The 19161-nt window shown below is 41.0% G+C and overlaps 1 protein-coding gene across 2 annotated transcripts in view; it reads left to right on the forward strand.

The window, feature by feature from the left end:
• srrm3 (serine/arginine repetitive matrix 3) overlaps nucleotides 1-18846 on the forward strand; it is a 91020-nt gene extending 72174 nt beyond the window's left edge. Inside the window, exons 7-15 of one of the 2 annotated variants that reach the window (XM_028595438.1) lie at nucleotides 3093-3128; nucleotides 3351-3401; nucleotides 4408-4515; nucleotides 5822-5978; nucleotides 13917-14212; nucleotides 14928-15179; nucleotides 15767-15892; nucleotides 17335-17485; nucleotides 18196-18271. In XM_028595438.1, coding sequence (XP_028451239.1) covers nucleotides 3093-3128; nucleotides 3351-3401; nucleotides 4408-4515; nucleotides 5822-5978; nucleotides 13917-14212; nucleotides 14928-15179; nucleotides 15767-15892; nucleotides 17335-17485 — 1177 coding nt within the window. In that variant the 3' untranslated portion in view covers nucleotides 18196-18271. Of the gene's footprint in view, nucleotides 1-3092; nucleotides 3129-3350; nucleotides 3402-4407; nucleotides 4516-5821; nucleotides 5979-13916; nucleotides 14213-14927; nucleotides 15180-15766; nucleotides 15893-17334; nucleotides 17486-18195 lie in introns of both variants that reach the window. The other variant, XM_028595437.1, reaches the window with a different exon arrangement.
• The last annotated feature ends 315 nt before the right edge of the window (nucleotides 18847-19161 follow it).

Here is a 19161-nt window from a genome sequence, read left to right on the forward strand (position 1 = left end):
AAGATGAAACAGAAAAGGAAGAAGGAAAGTAAAAAAAGATGGGAAGTTAAATAAAGGGAAGGAAAAAAGACTAAAAGATAGGAAGAAAACAAAAGTGAAAAAGGAATGGAGGAAAGACACGGAGAAAAAGAAAAGGCAAAAGGAAAGACTAAAAGATGGTAAGATGGAAAGAAATAAAGATACAAAGAAAAGGATGAACAGAAGGACAATATGAAAAATAAAAGGACGAAGGAAAGAGAAAAGGAAAGTAGGAAGGAAAGACTAAACAATACAAAAAAAAAAAAAAAAGGAGGAATGACAGAAAGACAAGATGAAAAAGAAAGACAAGATGAAAAAGAAAAGGAAGAAGGAAAGGAAACAGACAGGTTGAAAGTAAATGAAAAAGGAAAGGGGCAAAGGGAAGAAGAAAAAGGAAGGGAAGAAATAAATGAGTAAAGACATGATTCAAGGAAGAGCAGACTGAAAGGCAGAGAGACAAAAAAAAAGAGAATGGATGAAAGGAAGTAGGGAACAAAGCAATAGTTCATCATCAAAGCTATTGTGCAATGCCTTTGGATATCCTAACGCCAATAAGCAATTGTAGAGTGCCCTCCATGTCTGTGCCTGACTCTTGGGGGAGCGTGGGGTAAATATGTTGCTCTCTTAACCCAGCCTGTACGGGGGGGGGGGCACACAGCACAAGAAAAATGAGCCTCTCACCAAATTGCTTAGCATCACTGCACTGCCCCGCTCTTGTTTGCCACATCTCATCCATCCACGCACACCCAAGTCTCCCTCATCCTCTCTCCTTCCTCATCCCCACGCCTCCCTCCCAGCCTCACACCACAGCTGCTCTGCACTGCAGGTACTGTTGATATATGAATAATGGATCGATGAGGCAGAATGCAGGGTTCTTCCCCAGAGAGTAGCCATCCTCCCTTGATGCTTATTTCCCTTTTTTTTAAGGTGCCTTTAAGGCGTTAGGAGGAGCTAAACATTCATACCCCCGCTCGTTGTAATAGAGCTCAATAGTGTGGTTCCCAAAGTAAAAATCCCATTCATTTTCTCCATAAGGACTTTGATTATCAGCCATAACGTCCAAACCATCCAAGGTAGAGTGACCACGAGCTCCCAGCTTGTGAAACGAAAGTCTTTTGCTCCTGTAAAAGCCAGAAGTCTGAATGAAATCAATCTTGTTTTCAGAAAAACATGTTTAATTCGCAATCTTATGGAGAAATACTACACTACCCACAATCCTAAGTGTAACAGCGACGTCTCTGATAGGTGGAACTCCCTGTTACCATGAAAATGATTATCGTGAACCCACGAATGGCTAGAGCGAACTTCTACCATTTAAGTCTATGATCGTTTCCGTACACAGTATTTTACCTTTGCCTTCTTTGCCGTTTTCAAATGGGCATTTGTAGGCCTTTATTGACAGGCCAGCTGAAGAAAAGAAAGGGGAGAGAGAGGGGGAATGAAATGCAGCAAAGGGCCGCAGCTCGGAGTCGAACACGGGCCCGCTGCGTCAAGGAGTAAACCTCTATACACACTTTCCGAAATGTTGTTACTGTGTTGATGTTTACGAAGTATTTATATTAATAAATTAAATCTTAAGAGTTATACCAACTGAGAATATCCGGGCGTCCACCAAATCAAATGTTTAATGGTTTACGATAGCTGGTTGGCTTGGTTCCAGGCTTCAAACTCTTTATATAAGCATTTAATGAAACGTCAATAGAGATATTGAACGGGGAAAAACACTTCCGGAAACAGAGCTTTTAAAAGAAGTGGGCGGTCACTGTTGAGCTCTATATATACCTCACCTTAAAATAATAGGGCTTGTGTCCATTTGGCTGCAATACCTGCCTCACATGTTTTTTACTGCTGTGTCCTTGTATTTAAAGTTGAGGTGAGGGATTTAGCTGTGACCAGAGTGTGTGAGAGAAGAGAAGAATAATGAGCTCTCCTCTCATATACAGCAGTCCCTAGTGGACTCCCTCCAGTGGGGAAACACAGGCTGCTACTGGGGCCACAGCTCTGAAACACATAGCAGCCACATACATTACGGTGACAGCTTTATTAGTCCCCTTTCAGTGAATCAAAGCACTTTGTGCTGCCACTGCCTCCCACTCCACTGCATGGTGTGTAAAACAGCAGGGGGATGGATTGCTCTTCAGGAAAAAATAGCAGCACACAGCTCACAGACCGGTCTGACTAATCACCATGGAAACTGCAATCAGGGTGAAATGATATGGAGGTGAGGTGTCAGTCGAACGCTGAGGACCGAGTGGCCAGCCTGTACTGTACACTCAATACGTGGTACATCTTCTACAGCCAGCAGTAAAACACAATTAGCGTGACTTTCACAACCTGTAGAATACCAACTGGAAGAGTCTAATGTGAGAGCACCCAGTGGACATTTCTGCATATAAGGATGTGATTCAGACTGGTTACATGCACATCATTAAAAGTGCAGAAATACATGCTGAAATATTCCATTCAGAGTCGGCACATGAAAATACATGATCCTGCTGTTCACAGTGACTTGAACACGTTCATATTCCGTGACCAAACTAAGCCTGTGACTGGGAGCTTTACCCTTACACTGCTCTGTGTGTCTGTGTGTGTAAAATGCACTTTTCATTTGTATGTTGAGGCATATTTGTCATGCACACAAATATGTTACTGAGTGCATGAGTTATAACTCTGAATGGGTCTCAACGGCATTGGAAGCACTTTCAGAGACTTATTGTGGTTTAAATGAAAATATATGTATTTTTAAAAAGTAAATAACAAAGATGGCACATAGCACAGATTAGATTGTGGGTTCAGCCTCCGGCATTTGTCCAAAAATGCCACCTCCGATGTCCTAGAATTTATTTCCAGAAGCGAGTTTAGTAATTCCCCGAACCACCTCAAATCTAGAACATGGACACATGGATGTAAAAATACCCCTTTCTGTTTAAAACGGTAAATCTTGAAAGGTTAACCAGATTACTCAGTAAGTCTGCTTCTTGGAACAGGACCCTGGTGCACAGTTGTTGCATACTGTATATCAATTATTCAGTTCCTCAATCATTATGATGATTGTGGTGCTTTTATCTTCATAGATCTGCATCTGGCTCCAGGAAAAAGAGGAGATACAGGTGTGTATGGCACAAGAAGAAAACAAACAATACATTTTAACGCGCATAACATGTGTAAGGTGTGTGTTATTGTCATTTCTGCCTACTGATTGTTCAAAAGACAATGCAATCCATATGGGTGAGTGGTACACTGAGTTTCCTTTCTACAAAAGGGTGTGAATGTGTGTTTCCCATGCTTTAAAGTACACTGCTTCGCTATCTTACGTGTGAAATTCGTTTCAGGTCGGGCAGCCCAAAGAACAAACACAAAGACAAGAACAAACAGAAAAAGAGGTGAGAGGCACATAGAATCACTCGAATGCCATTTACATGTCAACGTTGAGCTGAATAACCTATATGTCTGTTTTTTTCCAGTAGAACAGTTTCACATTCATCATCAGTCAAATGTGATGTGCATATACAGTAGGTGTGGGAATCACCAGAGGCCCCACAATACGATATTGTCACTATACAACACAATTGTAATTTTAAACATATTGTGATATAATGGAGTTTATTACCTTTCCTTACAACATCAAATTATAACCCCAAAAGAAAACTTTGTCAATCTGTTTTTATCTAGAAAGATAAAGTCCTCTGTTCTTCTCACTTCAATTGTATTGCTGCAAAATGGGATTGTCAAGCAGACAAACTGACCAACACATCCATAATAAAAGATCGATACTTGGCGTCTGTGTAACGATACAGTATTGCCATTGAAAATATCGCGATACTATGCTGTATCGATTTCCCCCCCCCCACCCCTAGTATACAGTATGCAGTGTGGAAAAGTAAGCACAATGTGTCCTCTGCACACAGTGAAACAAACAGTGAACATTAGTCTCAATCCAATTGGAATCACGTCAAGTCTCTCATAAATTTATATTGCTATTTTACACCCATTATCTCAGGCTCAGACTCTCAGAGAATGTTAATGACTATAAAGCACAGGGTGCATCTCCTAAGCAGTATCTAAGTTCAACACAATTGGCATGCCATACATTGCACTGTGTCTTGATTAGAATATATATTGAAATAGTTTGGCAGTGCACAAACTGTTTTACATATCACAAGATTGACTACTGAGCTCGCTGTTGCATGTGTGTCCCCGTGATGTACGTGTACATACACATGGCTTTATGTATGTATATGTATGCGCGCATGTGTGTGTGTGTGGGTGTGTGTGTGTTGTGTGTGTGTGTTGTGTGTGTGTGTGTGTGTGTGTGTGTGTGTGTGTGTGTGTGTGTGTGTGTGTGTGTGTGTGTGTGTGTGTGTGTGTGTGTTGGTTGTCATCCATCAGGTCCCCTGGTGAGACCCCAAGTAGGAGTTCACAGCGTCAAGGCAGCTGCTGTAGCTCCCGAAGCGCTTCCCTGTCGTCCACTCGGAGCACCTCCAAATCTCCTGCCAGGTAGACTCCTACACACACGCATGCACGCACAAAATGACAGAATGTTTATTTTATGATATATTATTGCAAGGCAACTTTATAGCGTATTTACAGCGCATTTCAGCAACAAGGCAATTCAAAGTGCTTCACGTTACAAAGTTTCTTAGCTTGTATTTTATCAAACTTTGAACAATTTCACTTAAGAATGATCTAAAGAGCCAACTAATTAGGGAAAAAGTTTTGTGCAGTGTAAAAAATAAGACACATTTAAAAATCTGCTACTTTCAGAAAAGAGTAAGATCAGAAATCATTAGCATCGTCGCAGCAGAACAGATATATCGTCTTTTTTTATTCCACACATTCTTCTTCCTTGTCAAAACCTGCCACCTACATTACCCACAATGCATCTGCTGACAGTTCAGGCAGCGATTCAAATGTGTTTTAATAAATGCTATTTATGCTATCTAATATAGGCTTGCGCCGCTAGCCTCAAGAAGAATGAATGACCTTAAGTGACAAGTGACATCACTTGAGGCAGTTTATCGGACTTCACACAGCTTCTTCTGGAGCCACAGAAGACTTTATACATTTAGTTTTTCACATGTGCAGTAGTCCTCCCCAAGACCTGTAAACAGACTTGGATGTGTAAAATTGGTGGCGTTCCCCGATAAGAGCAACTCTCAGGTGATCACATAATTAATCACATGTATGCTCAGAGCAGAACTATCCAATCAGAGACAAGGGTTTACCCTACATCTGTGCCATTGTTAATTCTTTAGCAAAACAAAAAAACAGTATGGTAATCTGCAAACCTGTGTGATTTCAATAGAGAAATGTATGAATTTGTGTGCAATCCATAATATCTGCAGTAGCAGTTCAATTTGAAATGAATAACAATCTATTATATTTTAATATACTGTATAAATAGGGTTGAAATAATGGGAAATTGGTTGAAATGGAAACAAAAAGAAAATTAAACTGGAGCAGGAATTGAAATTCTGCTAGGCTGCAGCAATAACAATAAAGATGCACAGAAGGTTTTGCTAACAAAATCAATGCAGCTTTTTTCTTGTTCTTTGCACCTCTGCATCGAATACAGGAAGTAGGTTTAAAGTGTGATGAATATTTATTCATTTATTTTTTTGCATCGAGTAGGTTAAAGGACTAGTTACAGTAAAGAATTTTGACATTTTGATTATCCAATAATTCACTTTCAGATCTTTGATATATTTGGGCCTTGATCTAGGTCAACAACAGTCACAATTTATGACCTTTTCTTTTGGCTGTGCTTAACCGAGCTTGTTGCTGTGTGGCTCTGCTCTTCCAGGCTGAACTCCAAGCACAAGACGGACGGACAAAAGGCGTCCAGCACCTCACTGTCCCCGGGCACCAACACCCCCGCCGCGTGGCACAACGGAGACCACACCCAGCGGAGCCGCAACGGCAAGGCCGGCAGACTCAACCACGGCGAGAAAGGGCACGATGTATGTAATCTCCTCTATTTTGCTCCCACACCCCCACCCTCCCCCCACCCACTCCCAGGGTATCTACCAAAGTCTCTACAAATGACTTTTATCTTGCTCCTTTTGTGTTGGTTGACATGAATTTTCACCTTATTTGATATTGAAAGGTTTTTTTTTTTTTTTCATTCTGTTATCAGTTATTCCTACGTTGTAGGCCAGTTTCTATTATTGACTATTATTTTTGACGTGTAAAAGACACTCCTGTCCTGTGTAAAACTTGCCGCTTGTGCTGCTATCTTTCTGGCTCTCTTTGACTCCTCTGCCATCTTGTTTTTGTTGTTTGCCGGGAAACAGAGGGAGGGAGCAAAGAGAAGAAAGGTTCTAGTGTTTCTGTTCAGCACACATCTTCTGAGTCAAAGCACAACATTAGCATACCAAACCTCGGATGGAAATATGAGCCGCACTGGCACACAATATTTCCAAATGAATACGCAAAAAGATGTTTTGTTTCTTCTGAGCGGCTGCTTGCTAGGGCATAGGACACAAAAGTTGAGCCAGGGACAGGCATGACTACTTCATGACAATTCCCCCTCTCCCCCCTAAAGGTCCATGCCCTAGAAGAAATATCAAAGAAAAATGTGTCTATCTGGAATTAGAACTTCAGAGTTTTACGGCAGATTAAGTCAAAATTATCCAATGTTCATGTGCAAAAATCACGATTTAGAATCTGATGGTGCTTTAAAGTGATACCAATCTACGATTTCTCCTTGAACTGATGAATCCAATTATTTGTGGAAACGCTTGATCCATGCGTGCAAAAATGTATTGTAACAAGGTGAGGCTCTCTATGGTATCAGCCGTTTTTTGCTGGGCTGTATGGAAGATTTAAAATGCCTAAGTAAAAACAAAGAAAGAAATAAATGAAATCCAAACACACACCTACTAAGATATTGCTCTCCTAGCTACCTACAAGTTGGGGCAGTGGTGGCCTAAAGGTTAGAGAAGCGAGCTTGTGAGTGGGATAAATCTGGGTGTGGAAGTGAAAGAGCAGCACCTGTCCCTCCATCATTCCCACCACTGAGGTGCCCTTGAACAAGGCCCTTATCCCACCCCCAATAAAAAGCTCCAGTGGAGCCCCTCAGTGGCCAGCAGATCAGACTGTGGTTGTACCGGGCAGCTTCCAGGTATGAATGGGGAACTGGGTGAATGTGACAGGTCGTTGTTGCAAATGAGAAGTTGTTCTCAATCGACTTACCTGGATAAATAAAGGTTAAATAAAAATAATAAAAAATAAGCTAACATTAAAGTTTGTTTTTATGTGATTGGCGGGTTGATTATTTGCCTCAATCAATTTGATTGGATACATAAATGTTACCGGCCCCGAGTTCAAGATGAGTCATTGAAAACATTTGAAGTTTGACAGAAAGAGGGGAAAAAACAGGGTTTTAAATATGAAAAATACGTTTTATATTTTTCATTTTGCTGTGTCACAGAAAGCAAAATGAAGAGATGCATTGCATTTCAGTGTTGTCCAGCAGAGAGCAGCGTAGACCTGCCAGTACTAAAGGCAAAGTATTTTCATAGGTTTTCATGAGGAGGTCCAATGAAAGTGCATCATATTCTACATACATACAGTTTTCATTTGATTATGACAGTTAATGCATGCGTAAAAAGGAAATACATATAACAAAGTGAATTGCATTTCACTTTATTTGATTTGTTTTTATGTAGGCATTTTACATCTTCGATAGCGACAAGCCACATCCTTAAACTATGTTATGCAAATGAATCCAAATCATGGGACAGGGTGGACCCTCAGAGTTTTGAAAGGGTTGCAACTCTGTACTTAAAATAAAAAGCAGCAGCACATACTTTCCACAATAGGCTCCTAAAACCTCAAGTGTTACACACTCCTCTCTACCTTTTCAATTTGGAACTGCTCCTTGTTTGTTTTGGCCCTTTTAAAAAATAAGCATCTCTGTTAGTCTCTGATTACCTAAAAAGACACTGAGTTTTAAATCCCTTTCTGCTATTATGGAAACAACCTTGCTATAGATCTACATACGATGACAGCCATTATGCTGGAATAAAACAAAAGACACTTAGAATGAAAGGATTGCTTGTAAAAGCATCTTTCTGTGCTAAATAAGTATTTAAATGGGCTGCAAACACCCTGTAAACTCTCCAGAGAACTGATGTCTTCTATTTTCTAAACCAGCTTGCATGTGAGGTCTTATTTGGTCTCTCTCTCTCTCTCTCTCTCTCTCTCTCTCTCTCTCTCTGCTTATTTTATTCATTACTGTTTCTTTTTTTCCTTATCAATTTAAGTGGTATTTACCCATGAATAAAATGCCCAAATCTTTCTGTCTCGTTTATATAAAAAGCACTCAAATGCTTTGGAACTGGACCAAGTAGGTTAACTGGGTATGTGTAATAGTTTCTTCTTGTCAATACAGTTGTCTTACTTCTCAAGCACATGCTCTGCTCAGTGATAGATCCTCTGTTCCTCCAGGCGTCCAACAGCTCCTGCCAAACCACCAGGAGTTCAGCATATGCTCCTCTCTACTGCTTTACTCTACCCCATGTCGATGTGCATGTTGCCCCTAGGTGGCAGTGTCTCTTCTGTCCCTGGTGTTTGTTTCTACTCTACAGTATGTGCTCAGGCCTGTGAAAAATGGCACGGGGAGATCTGTTTGATCACGTACTTTTGAGCCATTCAGTTGCGGTGTAGTGAACGAGGAGCTTTTAATTGGCTTACATTTTTTTAAGTAGAATCTTTGTAGCATAAGTTGCCATTTTTGTTAATCTCCACCAAAAGCTAAAATATGTCTCATGATAATCCCCAAATTGAAATCTTTGATGGTTTGATGGTTATGTGTGACAGATCCTGGATCCAACTGAAGTTTGATTTTACTGCAGCAGTTGTGTGGTTTAGCAAATGTTCTGTATAGCAGCTCTGGTTGTCTATCTATCATCTCAGTTTGTGTTCCTGTAGTCGTCCTCTAGCCCTGTTTGGAACTGTCTCATCCACTGCGTGGGGGATACTCCGGGATGCTTCCCGTAGAGAAGCTAGGGGAAACAGCTGTGCACTGCGGAGGTGGAGAAGTTACGCAGACCTTCAATTGCCAAACCAACAAATTACTCCTTCTCCTTGAAGCCTTCTCTCTTAACTGAAACTAATTTCATTGGAGCATAAATCCTAGCTTTCTGCAGCTTGTACAAGTTTGTTTTTGAGTGTGGAATGGGTTTCTTACTGCTCCTTGTGGCCAATTACAATTACTGCAACTTTGGTTTCCTACCAACCGTATGTAGTTATAGAGCGTGTTTACGGGAGACTCGACAGACCACTACAACCTGGAGAAGGAGGCAGCCGAAGGTCTCAGTGGGCTAGTTTTCAGTAGACTTGGTTGCTAACTAGCCCTGCAAGTGTGCAAAGATGCACATAACCCAACTGTCTGTGGAAAATTAGTAAAACACTCTACAGCAGAGGGGAAAATACAGTGAAGGTTGTAAGTCAGTCTGACATGTTTCTTTATTTCTATATATCTCTTTAGTTCTGACCAATTGGGATTAAAATAATGCGAATTTTTTCAAATCTAAAAATTAAGATTATTAGAGAAACTAAGACTATAAATAAGACTTGCAGCAAGCCGAGCTTCCTCCAAAGTATGGCAGGCTTATACGCAGTCTACATTCGGTGAATCAGACTAATGCAAACATAACCTCGGGGCCACAGGGGACAATAATGGGTCCAGTATGGCTTGTTGCACCAGGATGTGTCGAAGGAGACGCCACACTCAAAACGTTCTCTGAAAAGCTGCACAAAGATGAGATTGATCTTTTATCAAAAGTGTTTTGTTTTTTTAAATAGTCTGGCTAGTTTGTGCTTAACTTTCCCACCTCTGATAAAGAGCAGCGCACAGCCGCTTCCCCAAGCTTTTAAATAGGAAGCATCCAGGACAGTCTCGTAACACTGTGAAAGAGTCAGTCCCAAACCGGGCTAGTCGTCCTCTTGCTCATTATTTATGGATGTCTTCAAACACTTCAAACACAAGTACATGGACTCTTGAAAATAACTAGGACAACTCACACATTTTTGAACATTATTTTAAAGGGACCCAAGCCATTTTGAATGTAAGCTCCCTGTTGACGCTAACAGTTTAACCAGCGGATTTGACAAAGTGCCTTAAGCTTTCTGTCTCTCTCTTTCTCACGTTGCTGTTTTTATAGTGATTAATGAATAATAATAAAAAAATATTGCCTGGAAGAAAGTTGGACTGAGGTCCAAAAGTACAGAATGCTGATACTGAAGAAGACCCAGGCCAAAATGTGACTGGGGTCCCTTTCAAATGTGCTGACTCTCTAGTTGTCCATCTTAGCAGTGACTGCCCCTCCAACACTCTTCTACCTCCCCACCTCCTCCCTCCTCCTCTCCTACTTGTTCATCTGTGTAATGTGTGACTCACGTCTCACTCTTGTTGTCCTGGCATTTTTCTTCCCACATATCTTTCACATCTGCCAGCTCTGCATGTCCTCCCCCTCCTCCTCCTCCCCCCTTCCTCCTTCCTTTCCCTTCCTCCTAGCTACTCTACTCTCCATGGATGTCCACTAATATGACAGTTAACTCTATCCGCTTACCTCTGTCCCCCCCTCCCCCACCCCACCCCGTTTTGATACAAATATGGCTGCATTTGTACAAGCGAAAAAGACAAAGCAAATCATGTCGTTTATTTCATCCTTTGTTTCTAATTTTAGTTTGATTTAAATTCCATCTGGATTTCTTTTTATTTTCTCCCCCTCTAATTTTCTTTGTACTTTTTGGTTTGTTTTGTTTCTCCTTAGTCTCTGGACACAGTATGTAGCTTTAATACTAAAAGAGGTCATTGTCTTTTTCCCATTTCGCTGCGGAGAACATTCCTTTCTCCTTTTTTTCTTTTTTTCTTTCTTTCCTTTTTTTTGTTGATATTGCATACGTGTCACTGATTGAAATGGAAGGTAGGTAACGCTTTGCCTACGCACGTGATCTTTATGCAGATGAGAATGTGACAAGCACCCTAGCCTGAGTGACGTCAATGTTTCTCTCTCTCTTTTTCTCTCTCTCTTTCTCTCTTTCTGTTGTTTACCAATGGTCTTTAACCAAATTGATTTTACCTCATCAATTATGATTGGATTACGTAGAGCTCTGGTTTTTCTCTTTCCTCCTTAACTTCATTCTGAAGTCCAATATCCCGCTCTATCTTCCAGGTCCATTTCTTTCTCCAGTTTTGTTTTCTTTCTGTTTTTGGTAGAATGCATTCCTGTTTGTCCAGCTTCTCTCTGTTTGTTGGTGAATTAGTACATTCGTCTTATGATTTTCACCATATTGATTTCCACGACTGTTTCTAACAACTGTCATAAGCACCAGTGGTTGTGTGTTTTCTTATTATACCGCTTAGTTGTCTTCTCTCCAGTGGAGAACGGCTCTTCTTTCTGCAACAACCAGTCGGTGCTTTTGTTGTATCTTAGCTTACGAAGCAGTTCAGATAGCACAGTGTAATGCATGCGCAAGAGCCAGCTGTATTTGGTTTCACACAAAAGGCCTTTTGGAGATTTACCCTCTTTTTATGATCTTCTTACAATTAGCAGTGTATAACTGTGCATCACAAGTTTCAGTCCCCAACTCCCATTGAATCACTTATCCAAGTTCTATTTTGTTTTGTTGAATACTTCAAAGAGAGGTTTTGAATATATTTTTGCTCACCCCCTACCATATGCAGCTCATGGGATAAGGCTTGCATTACGTGTTTTTCTTATTTTGAACAAATCCCTTGAAAATACCGAAACCAAAAATGTGTTAGTCTGCCAATACTATTTTGACTTTGCTATTATGTCTGTGGCACTATTCGTGCCCACTGAAGTTGTAATATTTTAACAAATAAAAAAGGGGTCACAAATATGTAGTTTTATTATTAATCAAGACTAAGAGTCAACAGCAACTCTATGGGCACAATGGTCCCTTGAGCTAAATGCTAACTGGCATGCTAACAAAATGACAGTGACAATGCTAAAATGCTGATGTTTAGCAGGTGTAATGTTCACCATCATGTTAGCATGCTAACATTAGCTAATTAGAAAAGCTAATTTACACAAAGTACAGCTGAGGCTGATGGAAAAGTCATTTGACTACCAAGCAACTACCAAGCTAGCTGCTCAAGGTAAGGCTCTGTAATTACCTAAAACATCTGGGCACTGTAGTTTTTAGCAAACGTCACTTAAACAGAAATTAATAGTGCATTTGTTGGGGACTATTTTCAGCCGCGGATTTACACACATTTGGTGCTCAAGGACAGTCTGTATACTGTATGTGAGTGTGTGTTGTCTCAAAATAAGCTACAGTGCACAGTTCATGCTAATGAAGGAACAAGTCACCTGATGCAACAGTGTGGCTCACTATGTAATAATCTTTGGAGCTCCATGGCACAGAGGAATAAGAGATTTCAAGCTATCCTGGTGGGATCAATTCATTGTTGATTTTGGTCTGTTTGTGGGATTTATTGACAATAAGAAAAATACAGAATATTGCCCGACAGTGGTCATTTTAAAAACTGCTAAACTCACGGTAATTGAGTCTATTCATGACTCTAAAAGTAGCTTTTCATTTTAAAATCCCAAAGGATCCCATCACATTCTTATTGTTTTATCAGTTAGATGCAACGTTACAAACCTTTCACTAACCAAATGCTTTTCTGGGGTTCCTACATTAGTCAATTACCCAAAAACTAACCTCTGATTGGTTGAACCGGAAACAAATGTAAAAACCTAACACTCACTGTTGTTATGTAGCAACAACTCCCTGGAACTACATTAAGAGATAAGTTTGCTATTGTGATAACCATAAGCACCCCGTATTAAGGAGCCCGTGAGCACAAACACTGATTGTAACCAGTAGAAGCTAAGGTAGTTAGCCTGTAAACATGGCAGGCAGTAAAATAATTCCTGCCCTATGGCAGATATTACATGGAGAGAAATATGGTAAAGAAAATACCTTTAACTCTCGCCAGCCAGTTGCTCTCTGATGTTAGGAGGGTGGCTGGGCCCAGAGGATTTACTCTCTGTGTGAGGGATTCCCTGCACATTGTGGTTTTCCTCTTTGCTTTTGAGTTCTTTTCCATTGATTTCCATGCATTGTCTCATGAGTCACTGGCAGGGAAGGGTTTTGTGTCTTTTTCTCTTGCATTTTGTGAATCTAATGATGCACTTATGTTGCCCCACTTTTCCCTTTTCTTCATACCTTACCTACTAAAGGAGGGAATACCACTTTATTGGTAAGTGGATGTTAACCAGAAGGGAGTTAAACAAGAGTAACCATTAAAAAAAAAAACAAAGAAAATGGGTCGCTGTTCACATCTCAGCAATTGTCTACAGGAATAAAAAAATCCAGAAAGAGAAAATTGAGTAGCAGACGATTTGTTTTCTGATTCGATTGATTCAATAATTGTGATCTTTATTTTGTTCCTTCCATTTCTGTGATGTTCCGTCAAGTTGTCTTCTCTTTCTGTTTTGTTTCGTTTATTTTAACCATTACTTTCAAAAAAACACTGAAGAAGTCCTCTTTTCTACTCTACAAAATCTATAGCTCTGTATTTTCTGCCTTTGCTCTTAAACTGATTTGGTTCACAGTTTTGTTTTAATTTTTTTCCCTCTCTTCCTCCTCCTCCTAGTTTTTTTGTTTGTTTTTGCGATTATGATTTCTTCAACTCATTATGGTTTTGCATGCCAAGTATTGCATGCGCTGCACCATAGAGGACTATCTATAAGCCAAATGGAGAAAACCTAGATCTTTTTCTTTTAGATGTTTACCTTCTTTTGGCAAGTACACCGTAGCACTCAATCACCAACCTGAAAACACTCTAATTCTCTTATTGTCCTTTTTTCTTTTTTTTTCTTTTTTCCTTTGTTGGTCATCATTTTTTTCTACAGAAGCTCCGACTGCTGACCGCTAACTCTGCCAGCATCCAGGCCACTCTGCTGAGAGAGCACAAGCTCCACAGCGCCCCCAGCAGGGGCCAAACGGGACAGATGTGCACCGCAGGAGAGGCTGGGAGTGTGGATGGCAGGAACACAGCTGTAGGGAGCTCCGTAACCCAGACGACAGGGAGGAGAGGGAGCCAGAGAGGCCAGAATAAGAACTCCCACTCCCCTGCTCACAGCAGCGACTCAAACCACTCCCAGCACAACCACACTCACAGAGGGAGGAACTCTCGTCACCACAGAAAGTAAGCACCAGTGGCGGAAGAAGTATTCAGATCCTTTACTTAAGTAAAAGTACTAATACCAAACTGTAAAATACTCTGTTACAATTAAAAGGCCTGCACTGAAAATGTTTTTCAAGTAAAAGTATTTAAGTATCATCAGGTAAATGTACTTTGTTCTCTCGACTGCCCAAGACGAATTTCTCCTATAGGAGACAATAAAGGCTTATATTATCTTATCTTATCTTACTTAAGTATTAAAAGGAAAAGTACTCAATGCAGGAAACTTCTCACATTTTAGAAACGGGAAACGATCCAAACTGTTCTGTGTTTAATCGTCTCATCATTTCAGCTGGATTTGTAGGCCTGTATATTGTTGGGTAGTTTAATTTATAATGAAACATCGTATTTTATAAACTGTGTTTATAAAATGTGTTTTGTGTGCAAAAATCTTTTTTTGTCTTATCTTAACTAGTAACTAAAGCGGTCAGATAAATGAAGCGGAGTAGAAGTAGAAAGTGGCACGAAAAGAAAAATCTCAAGTAAAGTACCTCAAATTTGTACTTAAGTACAGTACTTGAGTAACTGTACTTAGTTGCATCCCATCACTGGTAAGCGCAAATACTTCCATTTGGCTCTAGCTGTAGGACTTTATGTAGCAGACATCTTTCCACTTTGGCTTTGCCATTGAGGGAGAATTGTTTGACATTTGCCGTATTATACCCCCCAATTTCCCCAGGACAAAAGGCGGCAACTCTTCCAAGCGTCACCACCGCTCCAGTCGGGGTCAAGCACACCACCGGAGCCCGTCGGCATCTCCAGGACGCCACCCGTACACGTCGGGCAAGAAGAAAGAGGAGTCCCGGAGCAAACCCAACCTCCGGCAGCGCAGCAGCTCCTGGAGCAGCGGGCGCTCATCCTCGCGCTCCGCCTCCAGAGACAGAGACCCCAGCAAAGCCAAGTCCCCACACAGCAGGCAGAACAACTCCAGGTGATACCGCATTCACGGTCACACTAGTCTATATCCATGACGTTCCACTTCCTGGATTGTTCCCGTGCCGCCGGAATTCCCGCCGGATGTCTTTTATTTCGGCCGGATGTCCATTACCTTCGGCTTTCTTTGTGTTGTTATTCTAACCTCCGGTGGATTTCTGAGGACTATGGTTAACTGCTCCTCAGATCACTGCAGGGTAAATCCAGAAAGCTAGCTAGACTATTTGTCCAATCCAAGTTTTCTGTTGCACGACTAAAACTACTTTTGAACGTACACATGTTCCACCAAAACAAGTTCCTTCCTGAGGCTATTTTGCAGAGGCGCCAATGCTCTCTGTGGCGGCTAGCGGCTCCCAAGACAATTGTGATTGGTTTAAAGAAATGCCAATAAACCAGAGCACGTTTATCTCCCATCCAGGAATGCTGTGTGGGCTAGCCAGACCCTCCTCCGCAGCGCTGTGGAGGAAAGTCTGGCAATGCGACACTACTGTCAAACTATTCTTTAAGCTTGTAGTTGGACTGGGATCTCGTGTGTTTTTTTGTTGTTGTTGCTGTTGTTCTGATGGTGTTCTGTTTGTTGTGCAGAGAGAAGGACAGCCCTAACCGCTCCGACACCGACAGCCGAGCTCGCCGCCGCTCACGCAGCTACTCGCCCATTCGCAAGAGGAGAAGAGATTCACCCAGCTTCATGGAGGCTCGCAGGATCACCAGGTAACACAGCTGTCCAGCATCATAAACCTCCTGCTATAAGTTATCTTTTTGCCGATATTTTGAAAGGTTTCTATTAGATCATACCTACATTAGATCATACGTTACAATGTTTCTACTGTGTGGACTCTCTCCAGCAGAGCACAGACTAATACAGCTTCCATGAGACGGTTTGTGTTGAATTTTGTCTTCAGCTATTATAGGTCTGGAATTAACAGCACTTTCGCCAGAGGTATGTTACACTCAATCTGATGAAAAAAGGACAATCAAAAAAATCATGCTGGGGCAAACATCGCTCTTTTATAGCTGCAAATTACAACAGTGCAAACATGCAATTTAGGAATTTAGGGAATTTGTTCCAGATGGATTTCTGCAAAGAGCAGAACTGTCCTTTACTACCATATCTTTGAGTGATGGTCAAGTCTAACACTAGAGAATACTAATTCTACATAAAAAACGATGAAATGTTTTGTTTTAGGATTAACATATACTTTATTGATCCCGCAAGGAGAAATTACATTTTTTTCACTCTATTAGTTATTATACACAGGCCTGAAATACACACACTCTCAATGGCACCTTGGCAGTGCCCAGGAGGTGACCTGGCACCTTTCCAGCTACCAGTCCACACTCTGTACTTGGTACTCACAGGGACTTGAACCAGCAACCCTCCAGTTCCCAAGCAAAGTCCCTATGGACTTAGCTACTGCCACCCCAAAACCCGAAAAACATGCAGACTTTTTTCAGCCCTGAAAAAACAACATCCTCCAAAATGACTATAAAGTTGAATCAACACCACCCTCTAAAACAGTTTGAACAAAAACTAAGCATTAGAACCTACGTAAATGAAACTTGTATCAGACTGCGTATGTTTTAGCCAGCTGTACCTAATAAACTGGTAACTGAGTGTACATAGGATAGGAATAACGGCATAACATTGATACATACATTTATTAATTTCATAAAGGTCTAGAGAAATCTATATTGATTTATTTGGTTTGTACTGTTTGTTTGTATAGCATTGTTTATTCCATTAGTTATTCTATCATTATGATATTGTTTGTTCCATTAAATATCAATCAATGAATTGCTTGATAACCATTTCCAAGGCTCCTCAATACTGGGAGCAGCTGATGAAAATATATTTGAATTACAGTTAACATATCTATAAAACTCGTCATCAAATCTTATCACAAAAGTACATGTATTTTGATAGCTTCTTATTCATCATTTGATCTTTTTTACAAAGGAACTTCTTTAGGCTTGTTGCACTTGAATCATAGTTTTTAGTTAGTTATAAGAAAATAGAGAGAAAACTCCCACATCCCTGTGAAAAGTGTTCCTCTGGTGGAAAGAAATGACTCTCCATGTCACCTCTCTACCCTCTCATGTAAGTGTTAATGGACATATGTGAAATGTGTGTACCTTGTCATCTTTCACTTCAGTCCTAAAGGTCCTGACGCCGAGAGAAAACGGGATGCTGCTGAACTGAGCTGCTGCAGGCTAGTTACCCTGGTAACAGTTGCCGTGCAGCAAGATCCAACTGGTCCGACTCCTGAAGCTCGGCTGAACAGCAAACCATCAGAGCTCCCCTGAGTAAACCTGGCCTCCTCCTGTTTTTATTTTTCTGTCCCCTTCCTGCTCCTTCATCTCAGAAACTCACACCAACTCTAAAGCTACACCCCTCTGCGGTTATGCACTAATGTTGTAACACCGGGATACAGAGATAAAAAGGCTATCAAGGTTTACTTTGGTGGATATCTCTCTATTGCACAGGCTGTGGATTCCCGTGGCAGATACAGAAGACAAAAGCTTATATTAGGCTAAGTTATCTACACGCTGCTGAAATGACAAGGTGAAACACACTTTGTAGAAGCAGGGATACCTTGATAGTGTTTATCTCTCCCCACACTGTTGACTGTTGATTTTTCTGGGTGTTGGCCTCCACTGAGAAGAAGAGTTTTTTTTTTTTTGGAAACTAACACCTCATTACCTTACAGGAAGCACTTCCAGGGTGGCTATTAACAATGCAATCTAAGCCTAGGCTTTAAACTAACAACATGCATTTGTGTGATTAAACAGCTTGGACTTTTTCAACCCATATAGCTGCTCTCTTTCAGATCCTGTACTGATCATAAGTCTACCACTTATGTAACCTAACACTGATTTGCTCTCAACCAACTAAATATTGTCATACTACATCATGTGTTTTACATTAGTGTCAGACAAAGGCCTGACCATGACACTTACTCGTCAAACTTGTCCGATGTCAACCGTTAACACTCCATCCCCCTCCCTTTCCCTAGTGCTCGGAAGCGGCCGATCCCGTACTACCGTCCCAGTCCTTCGTCATCCAGCTTGGACAGCAGCCCGTCGCGGTCTAGTCGCAGCCGTAGCCGCAGCTACAGCAGCTACAGCCGCAGCCGAAGCCACAGCCGAAGCCACAACCGAAGCCACAACCGGAGCCACAGCAGAAGCCGGAGCCGCAGCCAGAGCCGGAGCTGGAGCCGCAGCAAGAGTCGCTCCCGCAGCCACCACAGTTACTACAGCCGCAGCAGCTACGACAGCCCCGGCTTCTGAGCGCAACACGCACAGCACGGAAGGGAAATGAAAAGAAACCGAGAAGAAGTCCTGTTAAATTTACTGTGCTCTGATTCACTCATTACGTATCTTTAACACAGCTCTCCACAGTGCCCACACTGCTGTACAGCCCAGGGTCCAAGCTCCCCGACAACGAGCCTGGGTCAAAGAGGATCTTTTATTTTTTATTTGATTTTGATTTTGACCTAGCACATTACTATAAAATTGGCTGTCACTGTTCATAACTTCACGTAAACAAGGTATTAAAAGAAAATGGGTTACCACATGTCAAAAGTTAATTTGGTAGAGCCTAAAGAACAAATCTCGATGTATGTTCATTTCTCTTCTTCCACAACGCAACCAAAAATGAATTCATTAAAAACAATATACTATATAAATATTAAATATATATATATATATATATATATATATATATATATATATATATATATATATATATATATATATATATCCTAACCATAGGAGCTGAGTATGAGACAAAAAGAGGATACATCAACTGCTTACTGTACATTTCAGAAAATCTGACTTTTTAACTCACCCCTCATCATGTACTGATTTCATCGAAGCACAGAGATCAACAAGAGTTAGAACAAAAGAGAAGTCGGCGAATGAAATAGGGAGCAAAAAAAGGAAAAGGGAACTTTTTTTATGATAAAAAAAATTGTATAGGT

The sequence above is a fragment of the Perca flavescens genome, chromosome 13 (assembly GCF_004354835.1).
Source record: "Perca flavescens isolate YP-PL-M2 chromosome 13, PFLA_1.0, whole genome shotgun sequence".
Lineage (NCBI taxonomy): Eukaryota > Metazoa > Chordata > Actinopteri > Perciformes > Percidae > Perca > Perca flavescens.